General features: G+C 42.0%; 1 protein-coding gene across 1 annotated transcript in view; it reads right to left on the minus strand.

Annotated features, from left to right (window-relative positions):
- The window catches only part of fam120c (family with sequence similarity 120C), a 51,062-nt gene that overhangs the window by 12,810 nt on the left and 15,465 nt on the right, over positions 1-22,787 (minus strand). The window contains exons 4-11 of the mRNA XM_056273262.1: positions 7,980-8,108; positions 7,717-7,819; positions 7,431-7,504; positions 6,772-7,046; positions 6,462-6,624; positions 6,244-6,327; positions 5,719-5,890; positions 2,038-2,287 (exon numbers count right to left, since the gene is read on the minus strand). Coding sequence (XP_056129237.1) covers positions 2,038-2,287; positions 5,719-5,890; positions 6,244-6,327; positions 6,462-6,624; positions 6,772-7,046; positions 7,431-7,504; positions 7,717-7,819; positions 7,980-8,108 — 1,250 coding nt within the window. The remainder of the gene's footprint in view (positions 1-2,037; positions 2,288-5,718; positions 5,891-6,243; positions 6,328-6,461; positions 6,625-6,771; positions 7,047-7,430; positions 7,505-7,716; positions 7,820-7,979; positions 8,109-22,787) is intronic.

A 22,787-nucleotide genomic window follows, 5' to 3' on the forward strand; every position in this document is an offset into this window, starting at 1 on the left:
CATTGAAACAAAATACATATACATTAAAAAAATAAGAACTGTTGCAGGAAAGGAACACCTCTCAAGTGGCAAGTCAGTTTGATGAATATGTATGGCGATTCTGCATCCAGTCATATATCAACTCAAAGGCAAAAATGCAAAGGTATCAACAAAAATCACCTCTAGATAAAGCTAGCAGTATATTTTGATGATTTTTTTCTTTCCATTATGCCAAAACTAGTATGTTTCTTCATCCACTGAGATGAATTCTGCTGGGCTTTGAAGTTGCAAAACAAAAAATTACCAAGACTTGCGTTATTTAGTTTAGCATAATTTAATGGGGGGGGGGGTCAATTAAAAAAAAATAGAAGTACTACTGAAACAAATTTGAGCTTTTATTCGAAAAAACACAAAATTACAAGTTTTAAGACAGCTTTAAAAGAAGCTAGAGACTTGGTTTGTGAATGTGTCAGCCCTGTGATGGACTGGCGGCCTGTCCAGGGTGTCTCCCTGCCTGCTGCCCAATGACTGCTGGGATAGGATCCAGCATCCCGCAACCCTGAGTAGGATAAGCGGCTTGGATAATGGATGGATTGATAGATGGAAAAAACAATAATAATAATAACTTTTATTTATATTAAGCAATTTTAATTTGCAACACATTAGTACATTCTATATCATTTATATCACCATCATTGCCTTCTGAGTGTAACTTCAACCAAATGTGGCGATCAAACCTCCACATACCTATTATGTAAGTTGCTTCCTCTTTGTTGAGTGATATGATATAATATCATAAAAAGCTTTTAGAACAGCTAATTAACTGAGCACTTGGCCTACAATTGAATACCAGTTCAGCAGGTGAACAAACAAGCACCTTATTTTTTCAGGCATGATGCCTTCTATATCTACCACCAATAGGAGTTGTGTAGAATTTAGCTGTTGTATTACGAAAGTGAAGCGTCGATTTCAGTGTATCATCTATTTCTGATGATTGCGAATTCCTACAGAAAACAGTCAAAATAAAACACTGCAGCTAGTTCTATTTACAACATATCATAACAAAATGTGATTTATGCTCACATTTGGTGTCACAGAAATGGGACATATGCTGCCTTTTAGTTGCCCCCCAACAGGGCAACAGAGTATTGACCATGTATAGACCAACACAGAGGGATATTTTTATCAAGCTATGAGACTATATGATGCTCTATATATTCCTTCAGTTGTCTGACAGCATCCTTTTGTGTCTAAACCAATAAAATACATAGCCTATATGTTTACTATGTTATTCAGGAGTTTTTAACCCAGTTTTTGTTGCCCCGTTATAAAGTGGGGTTTTTTTGTGCGTAAGACATTTCCTTTGTCTCAGAGGGGCTTTGAAAATGCTGATGTGTCTGCTTTGCTGCGACGATGTGCTGCACGCGTTCCATCTCCAGTGTGACCGCAGTGTTACTGCAGCACCATCTGATCCAAATTCAACTAGTCTGTGTGCATCCACGCCATCCCCCTACTCTATGCCATTTTCCACGATCAGTCCATAATCTGCTACCTCCTACCATCCTGCTCAATTGTAGTATTAGCACGGCTAAAAAAAAAAAAAAGCCAATCAAATGCTGCCATCGTTTTGCTGTGCTCATTTCCTTTCCGTAGACTAAACAATTTAACGCTCTAAAAAATTAATTGTGTCACCCTCAAAGTGAAATAAAAATAACACTTTAGCAACACGCATCACCCTAGTACTTATCATTATAAAATATTTTCTTTTTTTCCCTGGTCATTCTGGGAGGGGTCCAGTTGGACCCATGCATCATTTTCTAGGGGGTCATTTATGATTTTTACGGTGATGCAATGGCGTGGCCTAGATCAAACAGTAATACAGATTAATTTGATCTACAACTGAAAAACAATATTCACAGGTGCAAATTCATTATAAAAGAACTGCAGGTCATTCATTACTAGGCGCACCTGATACATTTAAGCGTAGTTCTGTATTGAAATAAATATACACAAATACTGCTGGAGAACATATTACAGCATGTCCGAGTGTAATCATACCTGAGCACACAGCACATGAGCAGTAGGTGTTGAGGCACCTGTGCTGGGTTGAGCAGGGCGGGGCAGTCAGAGCGCAGGCAAGCCAGGAAAGCTCTGGTTCTTCTGGAGCGGTCCTCGCTAGCCCGGCCCAACCATAGCCGTCGCAGGTTGGGGCAGGTCCACTCACGGAAACACAGGGCTGGAACCAGCTCTGGGGTCAGTGCTGACTTGGCCTTACCACTACTCCACTCTTTCACAATTACTGGAGGAACTGTAACATAGAAGCCAGAGAAAGGTGTGTTAACAGATATGTTTTTTTGTGTTTTGTCTTATCAGGTTTAACACTAGTCATGTCAAAGCACTTTTAACACTAGAATGACCAAGATGGTCATTATGACCATTTTTGGATTTTCAAAGTTTAATAGCTTTGTGGGGGGAAAAAAAAGATAGACCTGCCGCTCCCTCAATTCTCCTAAAATTGCATATATTTGCATTAAAACGAGTTTTAGATCAATCACACAAAAAAAAGTTATGCTAAGATCTACCTAAAATGACCATGGACGGTCAACGTGATCATCTCGTAATTTGCGCATCATGTCACTATTTATGATGTGTTTTGGACACATAATTTGCTTCACAAAATTCATTGCTCTGTCCTAGAAAAAAAACTAGCTTTCTCCTGTGGAGAGAAATAGATTTGATTAAATTTGATTTTTGATTATTGCCAACATGTCTGGTTACAGATGTTGTTACAGATGCACCATGACTTATCACCGACACGTTGCAGTATTTAAAGGCGTTGGACAGCCGCCATTTTAAATAGTTTGAAAAATAGTATTGCAAGTTGTTAAAATGTTAATTTTGGTGTTAGTTTCATAAGAGACATACTAACATATGTAATGCATTACTATCTCAATTGGGTATTTATCTTGACAGAATATAGAGTTTAAAAACTACGGCGGCCAAATTGACCGCCCATGGTCGTTGGGGCTGTTTTGATATTTATTTTCAGTTCTTTTTTACATTTCACGTTTTATAGGCCTTGTTACGTTTGTTGGATTAGCAATATGTGTTTTCCGTTTTGTTTTTCAGGTAATATTTTCACTTTTTCAATTTTATTTTCAAGTTCGACAATGTCTCTCTGAAGTTTAAATTGTTTAAAAATAGTATTATAGTTGTAAAAATTTTAATTTTAGTGTTAGTTACTTTCATAACAGACATACTAACATATGTTACGCATTAATATCTCAATTGGATATTTATCTTGACAGAGTATAGAGTTTAAAAACCAGCGGTCATTTTGACCGCCCATGGTTCCGGGTGTCTGTTTGCATAAGAACTTCTGGTACAACCGGATGCTTACGTCCTACTGAATCATTAGTTAGCTGCTAACTTATCCGCCCGAAATCTTAATTTCATCCGAAAAATCAACGAATCAAACAGGGCAAAAAGGGGTGTTCAAGTATCAGTGTCGTGAATCAGGCTCCACTGAGCACTGTGTACGAATTCGGCGCGCTATAATTCTCCTTTAGTAACTGCAAGGAAAGAGCTACGTGGCTAGCGAAGATTCGGAGGGATGCATTTACCGTCACCAGGAGTACAAAAGTGTGTAGTGGATTTTGAACCGGGTGATTTCGCTGTGCCAGCTACAGTTGTGTTAAGAAGGCTCAAGAAAGGAGCTGTCCCCACACTCTTTGCGTGGAATGAGAACTCCAAACCCGCACCCAGGCTACGTGTGTGGGAGAACCGGGAGTGTCCTGCTGTCGCCCCTCCGCCAGCTCTGGACTCCTCTGACAATGAGATGGATGTCAGCAGCTGCCTGCAAGAGCATGACATTGCGTGGCTCCTAATCCTGCGGCTTTGGATGCTGCCCTGGCCCAAAATGAGTCAATGAGGAAACAAATAGAAGTGCTCCAAAAACAACTAGAGACAGTCCAGCTACAGTCCAAATTCAGCCTGAGGCGATTTTCAGGTTCCGATGAGGACATTCGGTTTTACACCAGGTATGTCTGATTTGTATCATTTCATTTAATCACTCCTGCCAGGTAGCTAGCTAGCGCTAACATAGTTCTAATGATGCCGTTACTCACCCTTGTAGTTGTCGATGTAGCTCGAAATATACATCTTAAACCCCTTTTCTTTTTTGCTCGTCTGAGCTACCGAGGAAGCACTCACAATGCGATGTACATCGTTGACCGTGATTTTAGGGAGGTCCTGCAAACAGCGAGTGTAAAACAAAGCCATCTCTTCTCGCAACAAACCAGACCGGAAGTTCTTGTGCAAGTACTCGTACGTCGGAAGTCGAACGACGCCATCTTACGCACCCACTTACTTACTACAAACACTTCACTTATAAATAAAACAGTGCTTCACAACAACATTGGTGTAACTAATAGAGTCCCTGAAATATTTTTTATGCATAGATTGATCAATGGCAATAAGAATTTTGCCAATGATGGAAAAACTCATGTATGCACATGAACCTGGCTTGAAGGGAGGAGTTATGGAGTTACGGGAGAGAAGGAGGAAGATAGGACAGGGGAGGAAGTGGATTTTTTGCCCTTTTTTCTTTCAAAATTACTAATTTCTCCAAAGCTATTTACAGAAGCTTTACAAAAATGAAGGTGAAATCAATTTGGTCTTCACTAACACTAGAATGACCGGGATTTCACTCCTACCTAAAACAACCGTGAGCCGTCAAAATGATGGCCGGTTTTTAAACTCTATATTCTGTCAAGATAAATACCCAATTGAAATATTAATGCATTGCCAATGTTAGTATGTCTGTTATGAAACGACTGACACCAAAATGAACATTTTAACAAGTATAATGCTATTTTTAAACAATTTAAAAGTGCTGCTGTCCAACGCCTGTAAATACTGCAACGCGTCAGTGGTAGTCATGGTGCGTCTGTAACGGCGTCTGTAACCAGACATGTTGATTCAGATTCAGACAACTTTATTTATCCCAGAAGGGCAATTCAGTTTTTACAATCTACCGAGACCATACACAAACTCACAGACAAGTGGCAATCATCATGTCAGAGAAAATAGACAGATTAGTACATGGGCAAGAGATGGACAGCCACCCTCGTGTGGCCCTGCATGCAGACTCACACGAGGACCAGGCGAAGGGCAAAAATTCATATAAGTTAAAAGAAGTTAAAACATGTTGGCAATAATCAAAATCAAGTTTAGATTTAGACTATTACTCTGCACTGGACAATGATAGTGTGTTTCTAGGACAGAGCAATGAACTTCGTGAAGGAACTGATGCGACCAACACGTCCTAAATAGTGACATGACGCGCATGATCACGAGCAAATTATGAGCCGTCTTTTTGACGGCTTATGGTCGTTTTAGGTAGACCTTATAACTTTTTTTGTGTGCAGTTAATCTAAAATTAATTTTAATGGAAATATATGCAATTTTAGGAGCACTCCCGGAGCAGCGGTTCTGTGTCTTTTTTTTTTTTTTCCACCAAGTTATTAAACTTTGAAAATCCAAAACCGTCAAAATGACAGCCTTGGTCGTTCTAGTGTTAATCTTCTGAGCTTCCATCAAATAACCAAGTGTGGCTCTCAAATACCACTTATGAATGTTGCAACAAAGTATATGTATATGCTGCAAAAAAGGGAAAGTATTTCCATTATTGTTTCATGTCCACCTCCTTCCACCTTTCCTTTCATCTCGAGATCCTACCTTCCAGGGGACCCCTCTTGCGCAGAGCGAGCCTCTCCAGACGTCGGTGTGTTTCAGCCAGGCTAAAGAGGACGCCGTAAGCATACTGTCTGGCAGCACGGAACAGCAAAGAGGCGGGAGGCAGCTCAGAGTTACACTCATCTTCTATACACACTGGCATTTTCATTTCTCCCTGGTGGGGAGCAATGGTGTGGGGGAATCACGGAGAAGGAGGGAAAGAGATGGAGAGATGGATTTTTAAGAGTGGAAAGGTGTTCTTTGTGAAGGCTGATATGTTATCTCTATTTTATAACCCTTACCCATTAGGCAAGCTGTCAAAGAACAATTTTTAATTTTTTAATCAAACAATAACTGTCTTGTGATACTTTTCTGACAAGAGGAACCATGGATGAACACAAGTTAGATGTGTTGTCATCAACAGCTGACATAGACGAGTCTGAACCAGTAGCTAAAAGCTCATTATTTCTCATTATTGCTTGTTATTGCTTCCACTTCATACCAGGCACTGACGATGTGCTTGTGTACCTTAGTCAATATATGATAGATCTGGGGGTACATCAGTCCTCTGCGGTGTCTGTGTTCAGCCACACGAAGCACCTCAGCACTAACCTGAAAAGATAAATCCCAGAACGGGGACCAAATTTAGTCCACAGGGCAATAATACCACAGCAGAAAACTGAACTCTGCCTCACTCGATTCCTTTGCATGCAAGCACCAACTCTCTCACACTTACACACACGGACCTGAGGCAGAGGGGGTGTGGTTATGTCCATGTGACTGCGTGTTGCCATAGACAGCAGTGATGGAATGTTTGACCCGCTCCCATTGCCATGGGAACCGTCTCCAGAGACCGAGACCCCTCTACCAGAGGGATCCTCCCACCTAGAGGACTTGTCTGTTAAATGACTGCGAGAAAGAGAGCGTTAATAAGAGATGCAGGGGCACATAAAAAAATCATCAATTAATAAACAGTCTTGAGAGTGAGCCTAAAAGCTAATTTAAATATTGCTGTACTTTTGTGATAGAAAAAATAAACTCTTTGCATTTTCCTACTTTGCATTGCTGTCATTAGGTTCATCTCCATCAGAGGATGAGGGAGGAGAGGGAGAGGGGCCAGACTGAGCACCAGTGTGGTGATTGGGTAATCGACTTCCCCCCTGAGTTGAATCATATGGAGCTGACCAGTCAGAGAAGCCCATCTTGCCTGTCAGTGAATCGTTACAGTCTTGCATTGGAGGTTGTGGGTTCTGGAAAAGAATGGTGGATCCAGGTCCATATGGGGCATTCTGATAGGGTGGCTTAAGCCCTGGGACCTGGGGAGGAGGGAACTGCAATTGGATACAGAGGAGAGGAGTATAAAGGAATGAAGAGGTGAAGACAGAGGGGATAAGAAGTGTATAAGAAGCAGACGGAGGAAGAGGAAAGGAAAAAGGAAGGGGAAGGAGCAAGTCTTAAGGATTGGAGCTAATGATCTCCTATTTCATTTTAAATCTAATAGAGGCATCTAGTCCAGGTAGGTAGCAGAATTTTGGATAGAAATGACTGCACCCTACCCTCTAATGTCTTTTCCCCCAAATGAGCACAAGCACTTAAGAAATTTCAAAGTGCACATATTAATCCAATCTGCAACACGTAGATTTAACATGTAGTTGAAGGATCAGAAAGGAAAACATAAGTACAGGAATCAAGAATCAAGAAGTACAAGAATCTACCTGATTCTTCCCAGGCTGCATCGGTCCCATGTGGCCAGGTGGTCCCCCAAATGGATTCGGTCCAAACCCAGGCACTGCATAAGCACACACAGAAAAGGTACATGAATAAAAAATTTTTTTTAAAAATGGTATGGATAGAGCACAGATAATACAGATAGGGCTGTATTACACTGAACAGTCATGATGACAATACATAATGTAAATTTGGTTGGTTTTCGGTTGCATTTTCTAGAATTAAAAAAAAAGGGGGGAAAAACATTTTTGTGTATCAGGGTTTGCTACTCACAAATGAAAGGGGAGGGCCCCAAGTTAAGTGGGCGTGGTTTGGAGGCAGCTGAGAAATATTCTACAGCTTTTTTGAAACGCTCCACCTTGTCCTCCATACGAGACTGCAAGGGGGAAACAGAAATATGTGGGTTATAATAAAGCAATCAATTCCGTGTGTAAGAGTGTGATAACATTCAGTTGTGACATAAATGTGTCCTTCTGTCTACTATGTGTGTGTGTGTGGGTGTGTGAACACTGTTGTACAATGTAAACATGAGCTACCTGTGATTGTTTGAAGACATCTCTGGCAATTGCATCGAGGTTTCCCAAGTCTTTGATGGAGGACACATACTCTGACACGGCTTTGATCACCACCTCACAGGGTGGTAGCACCAACTGATGGGCACGCACCTGGAACAGCAAAAGCAAACAGAGTGTGGAAGGGGGTTGACATTTAAGAGACATTTAACACTGGCCAGTTGGGCCCATAATATGTTCATTTGTTCAGAAATTTTAATAATGTAATTCATAGAAATCTATGTTAATACAGTAAGAAAAGGTGGAATCACCGATTGAGATAGAGAGGACAGAAACTGGTTCTTTATTATGTCTTTAGTGATCAAAAAGTAATTAATGCAACATAAGCTGTGGCACACTAGCTTGTTGAAAAGACCTGCTCTCCATTTTTTCTATTAACTTTTCAGTTGCTTGCCGCTTATGACAGCGTTTATCTTTAACATCTAGTTTCACATCCACATCTGCCAAGCACTGAAACAGGTCTTGAAAAGTGTGTGGAGGGCTAAATTTATGGTCCATGTATGGAATAAGGAAATAGGGTTGGGCCGCTAGACAAATACATTGGGAATCAGTGATGGGCTAACTCCATCACCTGTGGATTTTTTTTTGTTGCTGATTTGAAGTCCTTTATGTAAGTTATTTAAATGCTATGCCTTCAAGCATTCAAGATATCAAGTGTGAGGCAAACAAGCACACGTCCTACAAATAGTCACACTGGAACATGCAGTTGGGGCTTCATTTAAGATATGTAGCCTATGCTGGAAAATACTAGTGCCTGCAGACCAATCAAGGCACAGTCATCTCAAGATTCAAGATTTAGTTTGTCATTTTCATTATGTACATGCGCACATAAATAAAAACGAAATGCCGTTTCTCCCAGCCCACAGCAGTGCAACAGACAAGGTAAAAATACACATCCAAAAATTCCCTAAAAACAATATCAGTAAAAACAGAAGAAAAAAAAAGCACAAACAATTAACAACACAGTCCATCCAAGTGCAACACAGTCCATTAAAGTGCCATTTCAGTTTAAATGTTGACAGCCGACCTGTCAACAAGTGACCAGCACTGACTGGGGGGGGGGGGTTAGAGGGTAGGTGGATGGGCGTGGCCGTGGGGGGGGGGGGCAAAGTTTGTTAATAATCCTGACTGCTTGTGGGTAGAAGCTAGCATTCTGCTGGATTTAGTACAGATGCTCCTGTACCTCTTCCCAGATGGCAGGAGGGAAAACAGGTTGTGAGAAGGATGGTGGAGATCCTTAATGATGCTGGAGGCTGTGTGAACACAGCGTTGATTGTAAATCCCCAACAGGAAGGGGAGAGAGGCACAAATGATCTTGCTAGCTTTCTTCACTATCCTGTTCAGTTGGTGTTGTTCGGTCGCTTAGGTTAGAATGCTTTCAGTGGTGCCACTGTAAAAGGTGGTGAGGGCTGGAATGGGGAGCCTTGCCCTTTTAAGCGCGTTTTCACATATAGTTCTCTTTAAACGAACCAAACTCGTCCTCTTAAAAGTGGACCAAAAAGTGGACCAACGGAAAAGGGACTCGGTTCTCCTTGCATTCACATTGTCAGTTCATTGGAAAGAGGACTCAGTTCTCTTTCTGGTCCACTTCTGCTCTGATGGGGCCTCAGTCCTCTTTCTGTTCACACTACTAGTTACTCTAGAGCTCAGACCTTTTTCTAATTTTATCGTGTGCGGTCAAGTACTTTTGACGTAGTACTTTGACGCGGCACTGCAGTGCGGTCCTATCGAAGCCCCTCGCTTTCATATGAACTGCAAATTGGGGGAAAACCTTGGCATTTCTGTGCGTTGTAGACAGTTGCCGTTTGATTTCCTCTTCATTCCATATCTGGAGTAGTGCAGTAGTTTCGTCCTCGGACCAAACTACTCCTCGTCCACTAGTCTTGCTTGCGGCCATGACTCCATGTCATTTGTTTTTTCGAGCGTCCCAGTTCTGTGTACGGCAAGCCTGGAAGGCGAAAATACAATAGCAAAGCGCGAAGCGAACCGAGAGCGCTTTGTGTTCACAATGCACAGATTAAGCGAACAGATTCGCAGACCAAAATCGAATCGAACTCGGACGTTTGGTTTGATTCAGAGGGGTCTGAGTTCATTTGGAGTGTTCACATATGCGCAAAAAATGTTGACTACTCGCTCTGAATTCGTTTGGAGGGCTGAAACGAACCAAGTGTGAAAACACCCCCAAGCCTCCAGAGGGGATGAAGCCGCTGTTGGGTCTTTCTAATGATTGCCATGGTGTTAATGGTTGAGGTCAGGTCATCTGCCAGGTGCAATCCCAGGAACTTGATGTTACTGACCCTCTCCACAGTGGCACCATCGATGGTCAGCAGCATATGATGGTGCCTGCTGGCCTGAAGTCAATTACCATCTCTTTTGTTTTGCTTATATTCAGGGAGAGGTTGTGGGATTCGCACCACGCCGTTAGCTGCTCCACCTCCATCCTGTATGCAGATTCATCATTATTGCTGACGAGACCCACTACTGTTATATCATCTGCAAACTTGATGATGTGGTTGTTGTCAAATTTGGCAGTAGTCATGGGTTAGCAGGGTGAACAAGGGGCTCAGGATACAGCCCTGGGGTGAACCTGTGCTCACTAAGATGGAAGCTCTCCACTCAGTTGTCAGGGTAACGCGGATCATTTGACAGCCTAGCAGGTTATCTGTTATTCACACTTGTTTCTTCATTTGGAGGCCACAACCAATGGCATGGTTCAGTGGACCACAATGCTTTCGCCATTTCTTCTTTACTTAAGGTAGACAGACAAACATGTTTCAACCAAAAGCTTTCATCAGCGCTGAAACGTGTATGTCTACCCGTTTACACTAAGCATAAAAATGTGTCTTTAGTAATTCTGATCAGTGTTGTAGTTCTCAAGACCGGTCTCGAGACCAGGATCCCATGGTCTTGGTCTCTTCTCGGTCTCGGACATAATTTGTGTCGGTCTTGTCTTGGTCTCGGATATTGGTCTTGAATTTCTCAAATTTGTATTGAGTGAAAATTAAGTGGAGGCAATTTAAAAAATAATAGGTTGGTGAGAATCAGCCGGTAGGCTGCGCTGCAGACACACACAGTCATCCATGCACTGAACACAGATTGTAGCTAGATGCGTTGCGTAATTGACCAAACTCGAGAACACATTTTAAATTCAACGAACGTTACTGTTTTCTAAATGGCTATTTAATGTCGGAATGGGAGGCTAATTAATCACCTACCTCCAAAAGTAGAGTCGCTACTTTGGCCTTTTTCTTAAATAGGCTACAGTATGTTTAAAGTTGACTGTAACAGATCATATGAAGCATCGTAGCCTACTTTTCAGAACAGTATAGCTTTTTACTAAACTATGACTAATCCGTGTATTTACGCTAACAGGCTACGGGTATTTTAGCACAATGTAAACATATTTGTATTAACCATTAGCGTGAAATGTAACTCAGTCCCATTTCCTCATTCGTTAAGATAGATTACGATCATAATCAACACAAAGCAGAAAGCGGAGTGATACTAAAGTTAAGTCCCAGTGATGTTGTACTGAATATCAGCACTCATTGAATGCCTCTTGTCAAATCAAATTACTTGGTCGGAACTAGCTAACTGTTGTAAAGATGCGATTCCTTCCTTTCTCATTACGATTGGCAACTGTGTACGTTAACGTTACTGTTCATTTCTATTGCGAGCCACGGCTCAGTTCGTTGTGATTCTCGCTGCTGAATACGCGCACACTTGCTAATAATAATTAAGTTAATTAATAATGTCTGCATTGTTGTCAATAATTCGCTTCGGGTACACTAATCACAAAGAGTTTGTGTCTATATGAAAAAGAAGCATCAAGCCATCTGCAAGTTTTGCCACAAATCGATCACGGAGACCGTTGGGACAACATCAAGCTTCTATAGGCATATGGAGCGAAGCCATAAAGACAGGTTAGTCATTCGTGCAATAGCTTTTATATTGTTAGCTAAGCAAGCCAACTGTTCAATTTTGGGTCTTTTGTCATGTAACGTTCGCTCTTTTGGGCGAGTCAACTACGGTGATTATGCTAGACTAGAGCTAGCATAGCTAGTTATATAGCTAGCTCACGCACTTGGAATGTTTAAATTCAGTGTAAAACTGGAACGCGCCCCAGCTATTTATTTTGTACAGTTTTCTAAATTAGCTAACATTAGGTAGCTAGCTGTGAATTAAAGCAATTTCCAGCATGAATTCTTATAAGAGCTAGTATTAATAGCTACAGTATGATACAGCTAACGTTATCGATGTATGGTTTCCTATGGAGCTAAGGTAGCTGGCCTGTTCTTCCTTTAAAATTAGCTTAGCTTGCAGCTAGCCAGCCAAATCGTTACCAGACACAGACTTCGATGTTATACAGTACATAACCTGCATTTATTGCATAATAACGTTTAAAATAGTCACCTATTTTAAATATTAAAATAGTCACCGACACCGATGTGTAAATATTCTAATACTTCTGTATGTAGCTAGCTAATAGCTATTTGCTATTTTTTTAAATTTCATTTAAACTTTCTTTTCTTTCTTTTTTCCATCTCCACCTAACAGGTTCAGTGAATATAAAGCTGGAAAATTTACTTCATTTGAGCAGACCTCTCAGCCAAGTGTGTCATCCTTTTTACAGCCCCGGGTGCAGCAGGTGTACAGTCAAACCTCGACTAGACAACAGGCCATCAACAATGCAGTAATATGTGACTTGATTGTTGGGATGTGTTTTTGTAGTTTTTTTTTTTAGGATATATGTGTTTGTGTAGTTTGGATATGTGTTTTTGTCTTTGTGTTGCACTGCTGTGGGCTGGGGGAAACAATATTTTGTTTCATTTCATGTGCGCAGGTGCATGGAATGAAATGGCAAATGTTCCTGATTCCTGATTAAAAGCAATAAGATCACAGACCATTAAATCAACCATTTTTTTAAAGACTTCCTCTGAGAAAAAGCAAGGTTTTTTTCCTTTTGGATTTTCCCCGCTTTTTCTCCCCAGTTGTACCTGGGCAGTTAACCCACTCTTCTGAACTGTCCCGGTCACTGCTCCACACCTTCTGCCGATCTGATCTGGGGAGGGCTGCAGACTACCACATGCTTTCTCCGATACATGTGGAGTCACCAGCTCGCCTCCTCCCTGTTAGCGCTAAAAAGCCACTGCGACCCTGTTCAATTTGCTTTTCTTTGGAATCGGTTTCCAGTTCAAACATGTATGGCTGAATTACTCCTATATTACCATCGGTCGCATTTTGCAACCATTTTTTTTTTCAAGCTGCGAGTGATTTTTTTCAACGGTAGCACGACTGCAAAATTAATGGCCATTTAGGGACAAAAAATCTTTCGCTGTCTGACTGAAACTGTTCTGGTCTGCTTACGAACATCTACAATAAATCTATTCACTGTAGAACTAGTACCGAGGCAACTACGGATAACTCCTGCGGACTATACCTCTCCCCCATCCGAGTTGTTATAGCAACATTTATTCATGCACAATTTGCACATTAATTATTGCAGGTAGGCCACTAATAGCAAAAATCACTATTGAACCTATGTGATGGTACACAGCAGACAACCTGGAAGCCACCAAGTGGCAGTTATAACACCAGCACAAAAACACAAATTTCTCATAAATGGCTAAACATAGCTGACACTTTTGTTACAGACTCTTATGATTACAAGTTACCAACCCAGAAGGGATTTATATTGCATTTTCTATCCCTTTAAGAAACACAGAGGCTGATAGCCGAATTTAGCAAACCCATGAAAATGCAAAAAAGGTCTATCACTGCACTGACTGACCTGGGATTGTTACTGGGATCCTTTTTTCATAACGGAAGGATAAAAAAGTATTTGTAAAGATATGCGGGAACAGTCTAAGGATGTCAACTGGTTTGGGATGATGATTAGTATTTGGGGGAATGAAAGAGACCCTGGAAAAATTATTTCTTGAATATCTACGACACTTGATCTTAGCCAAAAGGCCGAGAAGCATCTGGTGCATTTTGTAATTCAAAAGATTATTTTCTGATTTCCCGTGATAATTGAGTTTTCAGTAACCTTTTATCCATTCAGGGCTCCAGGCAAAATAAATAAATAAACAAACAAACGGTATTGGTCTTTTGGTTCAGCACGCATGTGTACCGAATGAATGCAGCACTGTTTCAACCACTGCACGTGCTTAACTCTTCTATGTGCAGAATTTAATTTAAAATTCAAGAGTTTCTCCCCTAGCAACTTTGGCAAAGGGCCGGATGTACGTACAGCCACCCCACTAAGCATTCGCGCACATACACACACCCCACAGAGATGACTGCTGGTAATTTAGCACAGCGCAGTCTCGTAGTTACGGCGAACGCTGATAAACCAGAGCTTAAAGATCTAGTACAGTTCAAGTACAGTTCATTTTCTAAATTCTGCACCTTAATGGATATTTATTTTATTATATTTTTCCCACGGTGCCGTGCATCTGCCGCCGTGGTCTATGTGTCGCAAATTGCGCTCACTCACTCATGGACAACCTGAGAGGGACACTTAGTAGGCCGCGCTCGCAACTCGCATCAGGTGCACCTTTTGTCTGGCGGTTTCGTGGTTGTTTATTTATTTGAGAGAAATTTTGCACATCCTACTGTGAGGCTGAAAGCTTATGTGAATACAAGTACAATACAGTTCAAGTACAGTTAATTTTCCAAATGCTGCACCTTAATGAATGTGTATTTTGTTATTTTTTTTATTTATTTGAGAGAATGTTTATTTTGAAATAAATTTTACTTTATTAGTATTTTATTGCAGCCGGTTGCAACAGTATTGAGAGACTTATATATATATAACACCAGAGCCACGCCCTTGTTTGTTCAGTAAACAACTGTTTCATTAAAAAAAATAGAATAAAAGTTAAAGTCGATCAAATGAACGGTTGTTGAGAAAATCAAGGGACAGGCAGATGGAAACAGACCCCTTCCATTTTAGTTAGATTATTATTATTATTCCAAGGAATCTTGAACGTCCCCCTCAGGTCATCCATGAGTGAGTCAGTGACCACAATTTGCGACACATAACCCACAGTGTCAGTTGCGTGGCACCGTGGGGAAAAATAGAATAGACAAGTTTCATCGCAGTTAGAGAACATATGCACATAACAATCACACAAAAAAAAAACATCAAAATAAATAGGACTAGGGCCAGTCCTCAAATGCATAGCTCAAGCAAACAGTTCCCTGATTCTTACTGAATCAGAATAAGAATCTTCTTCTTAATCAGAAACGACCACAGGGGCCTGGGGTCTTGTTTTGATATTCTAACTACTCATCCATAGATCATTCAAAAATACCGAATAAAATCACTCTTAACGATTTACCATTCACATGTCGCATTAGCTAACTTGTTAGCTAGCCAACACAGTGAAGAAAAGAAGTTCAAGTGGTGACGTAACAGTTTTTTTTTTTTTTTGAGTGTGCCGCCATGCATGGATGGCGGCATCCATGCATGGCAGGAATAGACAGCATTATGTTTATTATACTGGGGACAAATGTTTGGAAATTGGAATGTAATGAGTGAATAAATACAACTTTTGGCACATTTTTACTATTATTATTCATTTAAAGAACCTTAATGTACAGAAAAATAAATATCTATAACCTGTGACAATGTTTCAGAGCTCCCCTAAATTTCTCAAATTAGGAGCTCATGTCCTTTTCAGGGAAGCCGAGCTCCCCTTAGCTCTCCCGTAATTCGAACCCTGGCTCCATCTAACTTCTAAATTCAAACTCCATCGAACTAAACTATATCGAACTAAATTAAACACTGTTCATAAAGTTAACACTTCAAAATTTTAACCCAACAAAAGTGATGTTAAACTATCTTCAACAACTGTTTCTGTTCATCTGTACAGCAAACACTTCAACCACCACAGGACAGGAGTGCATAGAAATTTATGTATTGGAAACTGCAGGAGTTCATAAGCTAGGGCAGGTAGACACAGGTGGAAGAGGAGATAAGAGTTCGGTACACAAACAAAATGTATGGCCATTTTTTATTTTTTGCTTGTGTGTAATGGTGGCCACTGGCGACCGTCATTAAAAAATGGTCGCAGAGTCACGTGACGTGGTTGACAAGAATGGCTGCGTGAGGAAGAGCTTTGTCCCGCGCTGCAAATAATTTCATTTTCATTTCATTTCATTATTATTTATTCTGCTCATGGTAATGCACAGGTCCAGAAAGAAACAAGCAATTCATGATCAAACACAATTTACACATTCCGTGACTGAAAATAATTAGCCGTGAAAACTGACAATGAGCCAATTTTCTTTGATTTATTGGGCAAAAGGTCGGCAATATAGTGCAACAATGCCAATCGCTCCGAGAAATTCGCGAATCCCTCAAGAATTGGCCCCAGAGGAGTGAAGGCTAACGAAGCGGCTAATGCTACCCAGTCTAACCAGAGGGCATCACCACCTTGCAACACACCAAACACCGATGCACCCATTGCTAGCTCCATCTCTGGTAAAGTGGCCAAAGAGTTTGCTAAACTCACTGCATTAATCTTGGAAAAGTCTGAGGCCCACGACAAGAAGGTATAGGCTATATGGGTGACAACAAGAGCTACAGATAACAAATTGGCTGAAATTACCAACCCCATTTCTCAAGTCAAGAGCCGACTATACTTTATGGAGGATACTAACGGAAGGCAGCTGGCTAACCCCCCAGCCCCAGTGGAGGCCCTCTGACAAAAGCTGGACGACATTGAGAACCAGAAGCGAAGGAATAATTTACGTTTCATCGGATTTCCAGAGGACAGCGAGAAAGGTGATGCCCTGTCATTCCTAGGCAAAACTGTACCTGAGATTTTGAGCATCAACTTCCCAAGGGGACTGGAAATTGACAGAGCACACAGGATTGGGGCATTACGCAAAAGCCCATTTCCTAATCAACCCTCGCCAGCGAGACCCATCATCGCCAGTTTCCTGAGATTCCAGGATCGAAACCGCATCGCAGAGACTGCATGCAAGTTTGGTAATGTTATCTGGAAGGAGCGCCGCATAATAGTTGTTACGGGTCTTCAATGGCACGTTTACTGCCATCTGTTCGAATTTAGGTGGTGCTGCTTTGCCGGCTGTGTATTGCTGTAGGGGCATTGTGCCCTGGATGTTGTTGCGCCCCGGAAGTTGTTGTGTTCCAAGCCAGCTAAAAAGAATATGTCAGTACTCATTACTCATCTAGCCATTTTAACACCGAAACATGGTGTCAGAAGTGAGTGAACGATAGCGAAGCTTACCCCTTTCTCCCAAGGGGATGTGAATATTAGCTTACCAGTTTAAGTATGGTAAAGTTAAAGTTAGCGAGTATACCAGAACTAAGTCATGGCAGCAGTGAACGGGATTCCTCTTCCCACTCCAACGAAGCTTAGCGGAGAATGGCATGCTAACTGGGACATCTTCAGGGCAGATTCTGAGGATTACAGTTTAGCAACGGGACTGCATGAGAAACCGGCGGAGGTCCAAGCGACTACTCTGTGGACTCTAATGGGCCCTAAATGCAGGCATGTATACAAGCACAATCTGGAATTAACTGAGGAGGAGCAGAAAGATGTGAAGAAAATTCTGGATGCGCTGGAGGCATACTTCAAACCCACCAAGAATATGATTTATGAACGATACATCTTTGGCTGTTGCAACCAGGAGGATGGGAGTCCATTGACAGTTCTGTTACTCGCCTTAGGGAGAAGGCTGCGACATGTGAAATGCCACTGGCGGCAAGGGAATACTGGGCATTTAAGAAGGAGCTCAGTATCCAAAATGGGGTATTATTCAATGGTGAAAAAGTCATCATTCCCAGATCACTCTGGCCCGAAATGTTGGCACGAGTGCACTCTAGTCAAATAGGAGCTGAGGCCTGTTACAGGCAAGCACACGACACACTGTGATGCTGATGCGGAGCAAAATCAAGGACTTTGTAGGCAAATGCACTGTTTGTAACGAATACACCATTGAGCAGCAGAGGGAGACAATGATGTCACATGAGCTGCCAACACGCCCCTGGCAGATTGTAAGCCTAGACCTCTTCCAGCATGGTGGCAAAGATTTCCTCCTACTAGTCGACCATTATTCTGATTTCTGAGAAATTGACCTTCTTCCACACCTCTCAGCTAAGACGACAATAAAACACTGCTGGGCTCAGTTTGCTCGCTACGGTCATGTTGACCGAGTCATCTCTGACAATGGGCCCCAGTTCTCATGCCACCAATTCCAGCGGTTTGCTGCAGACTGGGAGTTTGAGCACATCACCTCCTTACTATGCCATCCCAAAGCTAATGATAAGGCTGAGGCTGCATGAAGATAGCCAAAAACTTATGCAAGAAAGCTCTCCGTGAGGGCAATGATGCCTGGAAGGCAATTCTGCAGTGGCGTAACACACCAACAGAGGGTATGGACAGCAGTCTGGCCCATCGCCTGATGTTGAGGCATTTGAAGACCGTGCTGCCTGTGGCCTACAGGCTACTGGAGCCATGTGTGATGACCGGGTTACTGGACCAGCTGCATCACAGAAGACATGTCTCATAAGTGATCTATGATAAATCAGCAAGGGACCTACCTGAACTCACAGTGGGCGAAGCAGTCCGGATGAAGCCGCTACCAGGAGACCAAATAGGCATTTGAAGATGCGGATTCTGTGTACAGAAGGTCGCTCCACGGTCCTACCTGGTGGAAGTGAAGGGATCATTGTACCACTGAAACAGAGTTGACCTGCGGGTGGCAGAGCCAGCACTGCCGCAGAACCCAGGAACTCATCTGGAAAGAATGCCACAGGCCCATGCCCCCGAAGAGACTGGAGAAAAAAAAAGAAGAAATAAAGAGAATGGCCCAAACCCCCCCCCCCCAACTCCCGTGTGCTATGCCAGCCCAGAGGCGCTGGGCAAAGAGCCGAGTGGTCACAGAGTATGCGCTGCTCTGTCCCGATACTCCACTCAGGTGGTCTGACGTTCTGCCTGCTAATTCTCCTGCAAATACCCCGGCAAGGTCCTTTACACAATTGTGCTCTGGACGGCTGTCCCGAGCACCTGTTAGGCTTAATTTGTAGTTGGGTCAGACTGTGAGACCAATATCGTTTTTGTTAAAAAAAAAAAAAGGGGGGGGGACTCAAGATGTTTCTTATTTCAGAAAAGGAAGCTGTTATGGATGTTAGATGGCACATTAGTGCCATCTGTTGGACTTTAGGTGGTGCTGCTTTGTCGGCGTGTATCGCTGTAGGGGCGTTATGCCCCGGAAGTTGTTGTTTTCCGAGCCAGATAAATAGAGTATGTCAGCACTCATGACTCGTCTTGTCATGTAACACACTGAAACAATGGTCTGTCCTGACTACTCCGTGCTGGTTAATGAGAAGCGCATAAAGTTCAATGTGCGCAAGAAGATGCTTCATGAAAAACACGAGATTTTCTCACGACTATCCAGCAGTACTCACCGTGAGATCAGCGCGGGGTCCTCACCGGTTTGATGACCATAAAAAGGTCCTGGCCTATATTCACTCCCTGGGATAACCCGGGGTTCCTTTGCTTTGGGTTAACGGCGTTTTGCGCCTCACCGCTCCCGAATGATGATGAGTTAACCCCCTTCTTCGATATGACACTGTTGATTAACCACTCACCCCTGAACCCGTGCACATGTGGAGGTACATACACGCACTTTCCCCGTTTACCTGTCTAGCGGATGATTTTGCAGCGCCTTCATGTAGGCGTTTGAGAATAGCATTTCTGGATATGTGTATATAGACGAGGGGTGGGTTGTCAGATTATTTCTCAGGGGACTTGGCTTATTTGACATTTTTTGTGGACACTTTAAATTACATGCTTTTCATCGACGTTGATTTTGTTTTTCAGGACTGAGAAATCACGGTGAGGTCAGTAAAATCTTTATTGAGCGACGTCATAATGCTACTGAGTCCCATTATGTAATGTTAGATTTTGAAGGTGGAGTAGTAAGTTTTATCTATACAAAGTCTGTCCATTATGTTGGTTCCTACTACGGGCGTCTTGGGTTAACAGTTTATTTTATTTATTTATTATTTTTTTCGTATAGACTAGTTCGGTCTAATGTGTAAATAATTGCCAGGATTCAAAATGTCACGCTCTTTGTTACTAATGGTATGGTCACGCTTGTGTCAAGACAGAGAGGCGGATGTATTATCTGTGCTCCCGGATGTCGGACACGAGCGCAGAAGCGGGGTGGGCGGGGCAGGCAGGGCACTGTTTACCGCAGCTTCAAGCTAGAGTCACATACCAAACTGACTGTAGTTCAGGCGTCTGGCCGTGCAGACACATTTTTGGAGCTTGTATTATATGTATGTTTAGAGTTTCCTTGTTTCTTATTTTTTTTGTGATGTCATGGATAAATAGGTCATTATGAACGTTACAGCAAAACTTGTGTAACACTTTCTTTATATTATCTTAATCAGTAGTAAAAACGGTTTGAAGTTTATGAGCTGAAACGTCAGAGGCCTCCATAACAGAATTAAGAAGAACGTATTAACTTTCATTAAACCCAAGAAATGTGACATAGTGTTAATGCAGGAGACCAATTTACAAGCACAAGAATCCCAGAAGCTTTGTACTGACTGGTTGGGCTTTGTGGGGGCTGCTTGTGGCAGTAGCAAGAGCAGAGGCGTAGCAACATTAATTAATAAGCAAGTACAATTCAAATGCATAACAGTGTCGATGAGACGGGGAGAATTCTGTTGATGCTCTGTGAGATCCAGGGTAAATAGTATCATAGTAGCAAATGTGTACGCTCCAAAAATAGATGATCCTACATTTTTCTGGACTACTTGAGAATAAACTAAACTATATGGGAGACTATCCAATTATCATCGGTGGGGATTTTAATGAAGTAATGTACCCAATAATAGATCGTAGCTCTCCATCAGCCCGCACCTTCACAGCGCATGCGGTGCTCAAAGATATGTCCATGGTTTGATAGATGTTTGGCGGCTACAAAATCCATCATCAAGGGATTATACATTCTTCTCTCCGCCCCATAGCTCATTCTCTAGGATAGACTTATTTTTGGTATCTCAGTCGCTAATACCCGCCATAGTATCAAGCAATACTGGTAATACAATTCTTTCAGCCCATAGTCCAATATTTCTTCAAGCACTGTCCTTTAATAGGCCAATTAAATCAACTAGATGGAGATTAAACTCCAGCCTCTTATTAAATGAGATCTTTAAGGAATCACTTGGATCACAAATTAATTTTTACATAGAAACCAATTTACCAACAGCTCCACTGGCAGGAGTAGCCTGGGAGGCTCTGAAAGCCTTTTTGACAGGTCACATAATTCAACACTCTTCGAATAAAAAGAAGAAAATTATGCAAAACTCCAGGAGCTTAAAAAACAGATCAGAATTGCAGAGTCAACCTTTAAAAAAAATTTTTTTTTTTTAAAACTACGTCCCCAGAAAATCTTACCAGGTTGAAGAGACTGACGTATGAGTTTAATTCAATCATGACTCAGAGGCAGAATTTTCTCTCTTTCGGGCCAGATGGAAATACTTTGAGGAAGGTGATAGGGCTGGTAGACTACTTGCCAGATACATTAAACAAAAAGAAGCAATGAGCACTATTCCAGCCATTAGGAGGGAAGATGGGCGTCTTCTGTCTGATCCCAAGGAGATAAAACTGGCTTTTAGAGATTTTTATGTAAAACATTACACCTCTGGGTCAGAGGTGGATAAAAATTACATTACTTCATTTCTGTCAACCCTCAATCTTCCATTGTTGTCAGAGGACCAGCTTGAACATCTTGATTCACCCATTACTATTGAGGAGATAACTGACGTTACCAAGCACCTACCCTCAAGAAAAGCGCCAGGTTTAGATGGCTACACGGCTGAGTTCTACAAGGCTTACACCAGGGAACTAGCACCATTACTCCTAGACACCTATAGCGAAGCTCTAGAGATGGGAAAACTTCCTCCCTCTCTATCACAGGCCATTATTACCCTTATTCCAAAAGGGAAGGACCCTTGAGATTGTAAAAATTCCAGACCCATTAGTTTGACCTTCTGTGACAGTAAGATACTATCTAAAATGTTAGCTAATCGGCTGGACAGGGTTATAACCTCTTTGATTCATCCTGACCAGGTCGGTTTCATACGCTCCCATTCCTCAGCAGACAACATTAGGAGATTTGTAGATATTATGTGGGCTACTCAGGATAACACCTTCTCCTATGGCTGCCATCTCGCTGGATGCCGAAAAGGCATTCGACAGGGTGAAGTGGCTATATCTGCTCTCCACCCTGGAATGTTCTGGTTTCAGCAAGAAGATCATAGATTGGATTAGTCTCATATACACCCAACCCAAGGCATCTGTGCTCACCAACGTCATTAAACTCTCCCTAAATTGAACTCAGAAGAGGCATCAGGCAGGGGGACCCTCTCTCCCCTCTGCTCTTCGCCGTTGCACTAGAACCGTTAGCAGTGGCTGTCCATAAAGAACCTACATTTCCAGGCATTCAAATTGGTGACAAATATCATAAACTATGTTGTACACAAATGACATTCTTTTGTTTATGTCCAATCCTGAACGATCTCTTTCCTCTCTATCTAAAATTATTGACAAGTTCTCATCCATTTCAGGTTATAAAGTGAACTGGAAAAAGTCTGAGTCTCTCCCTCTTGTACCATATTGCCCCAAAAACCTCTTCCAATCAGGCACTTTTGCTTGGTCTACCAATGGCATCAATTATCTTGGAATAACACCCCCCCCCCACTGTCTAACTTGATTAAAA

This window comes from Lampris incognitus, chromosome 2 (assembly GCF_029633865.1).
Source record: "Lampris incognitus isolate fLamInc1 chromosome 2, fLamInc1.hap2, whole genome shotgun sequence".
Classification (NCBI taxonomy): domain Eukaryota; kingdom Metazoa; phylum Chordata; class Actinopteri; order Lampriformes; family Lampridae; genus Lampris; species Lampris incognitus.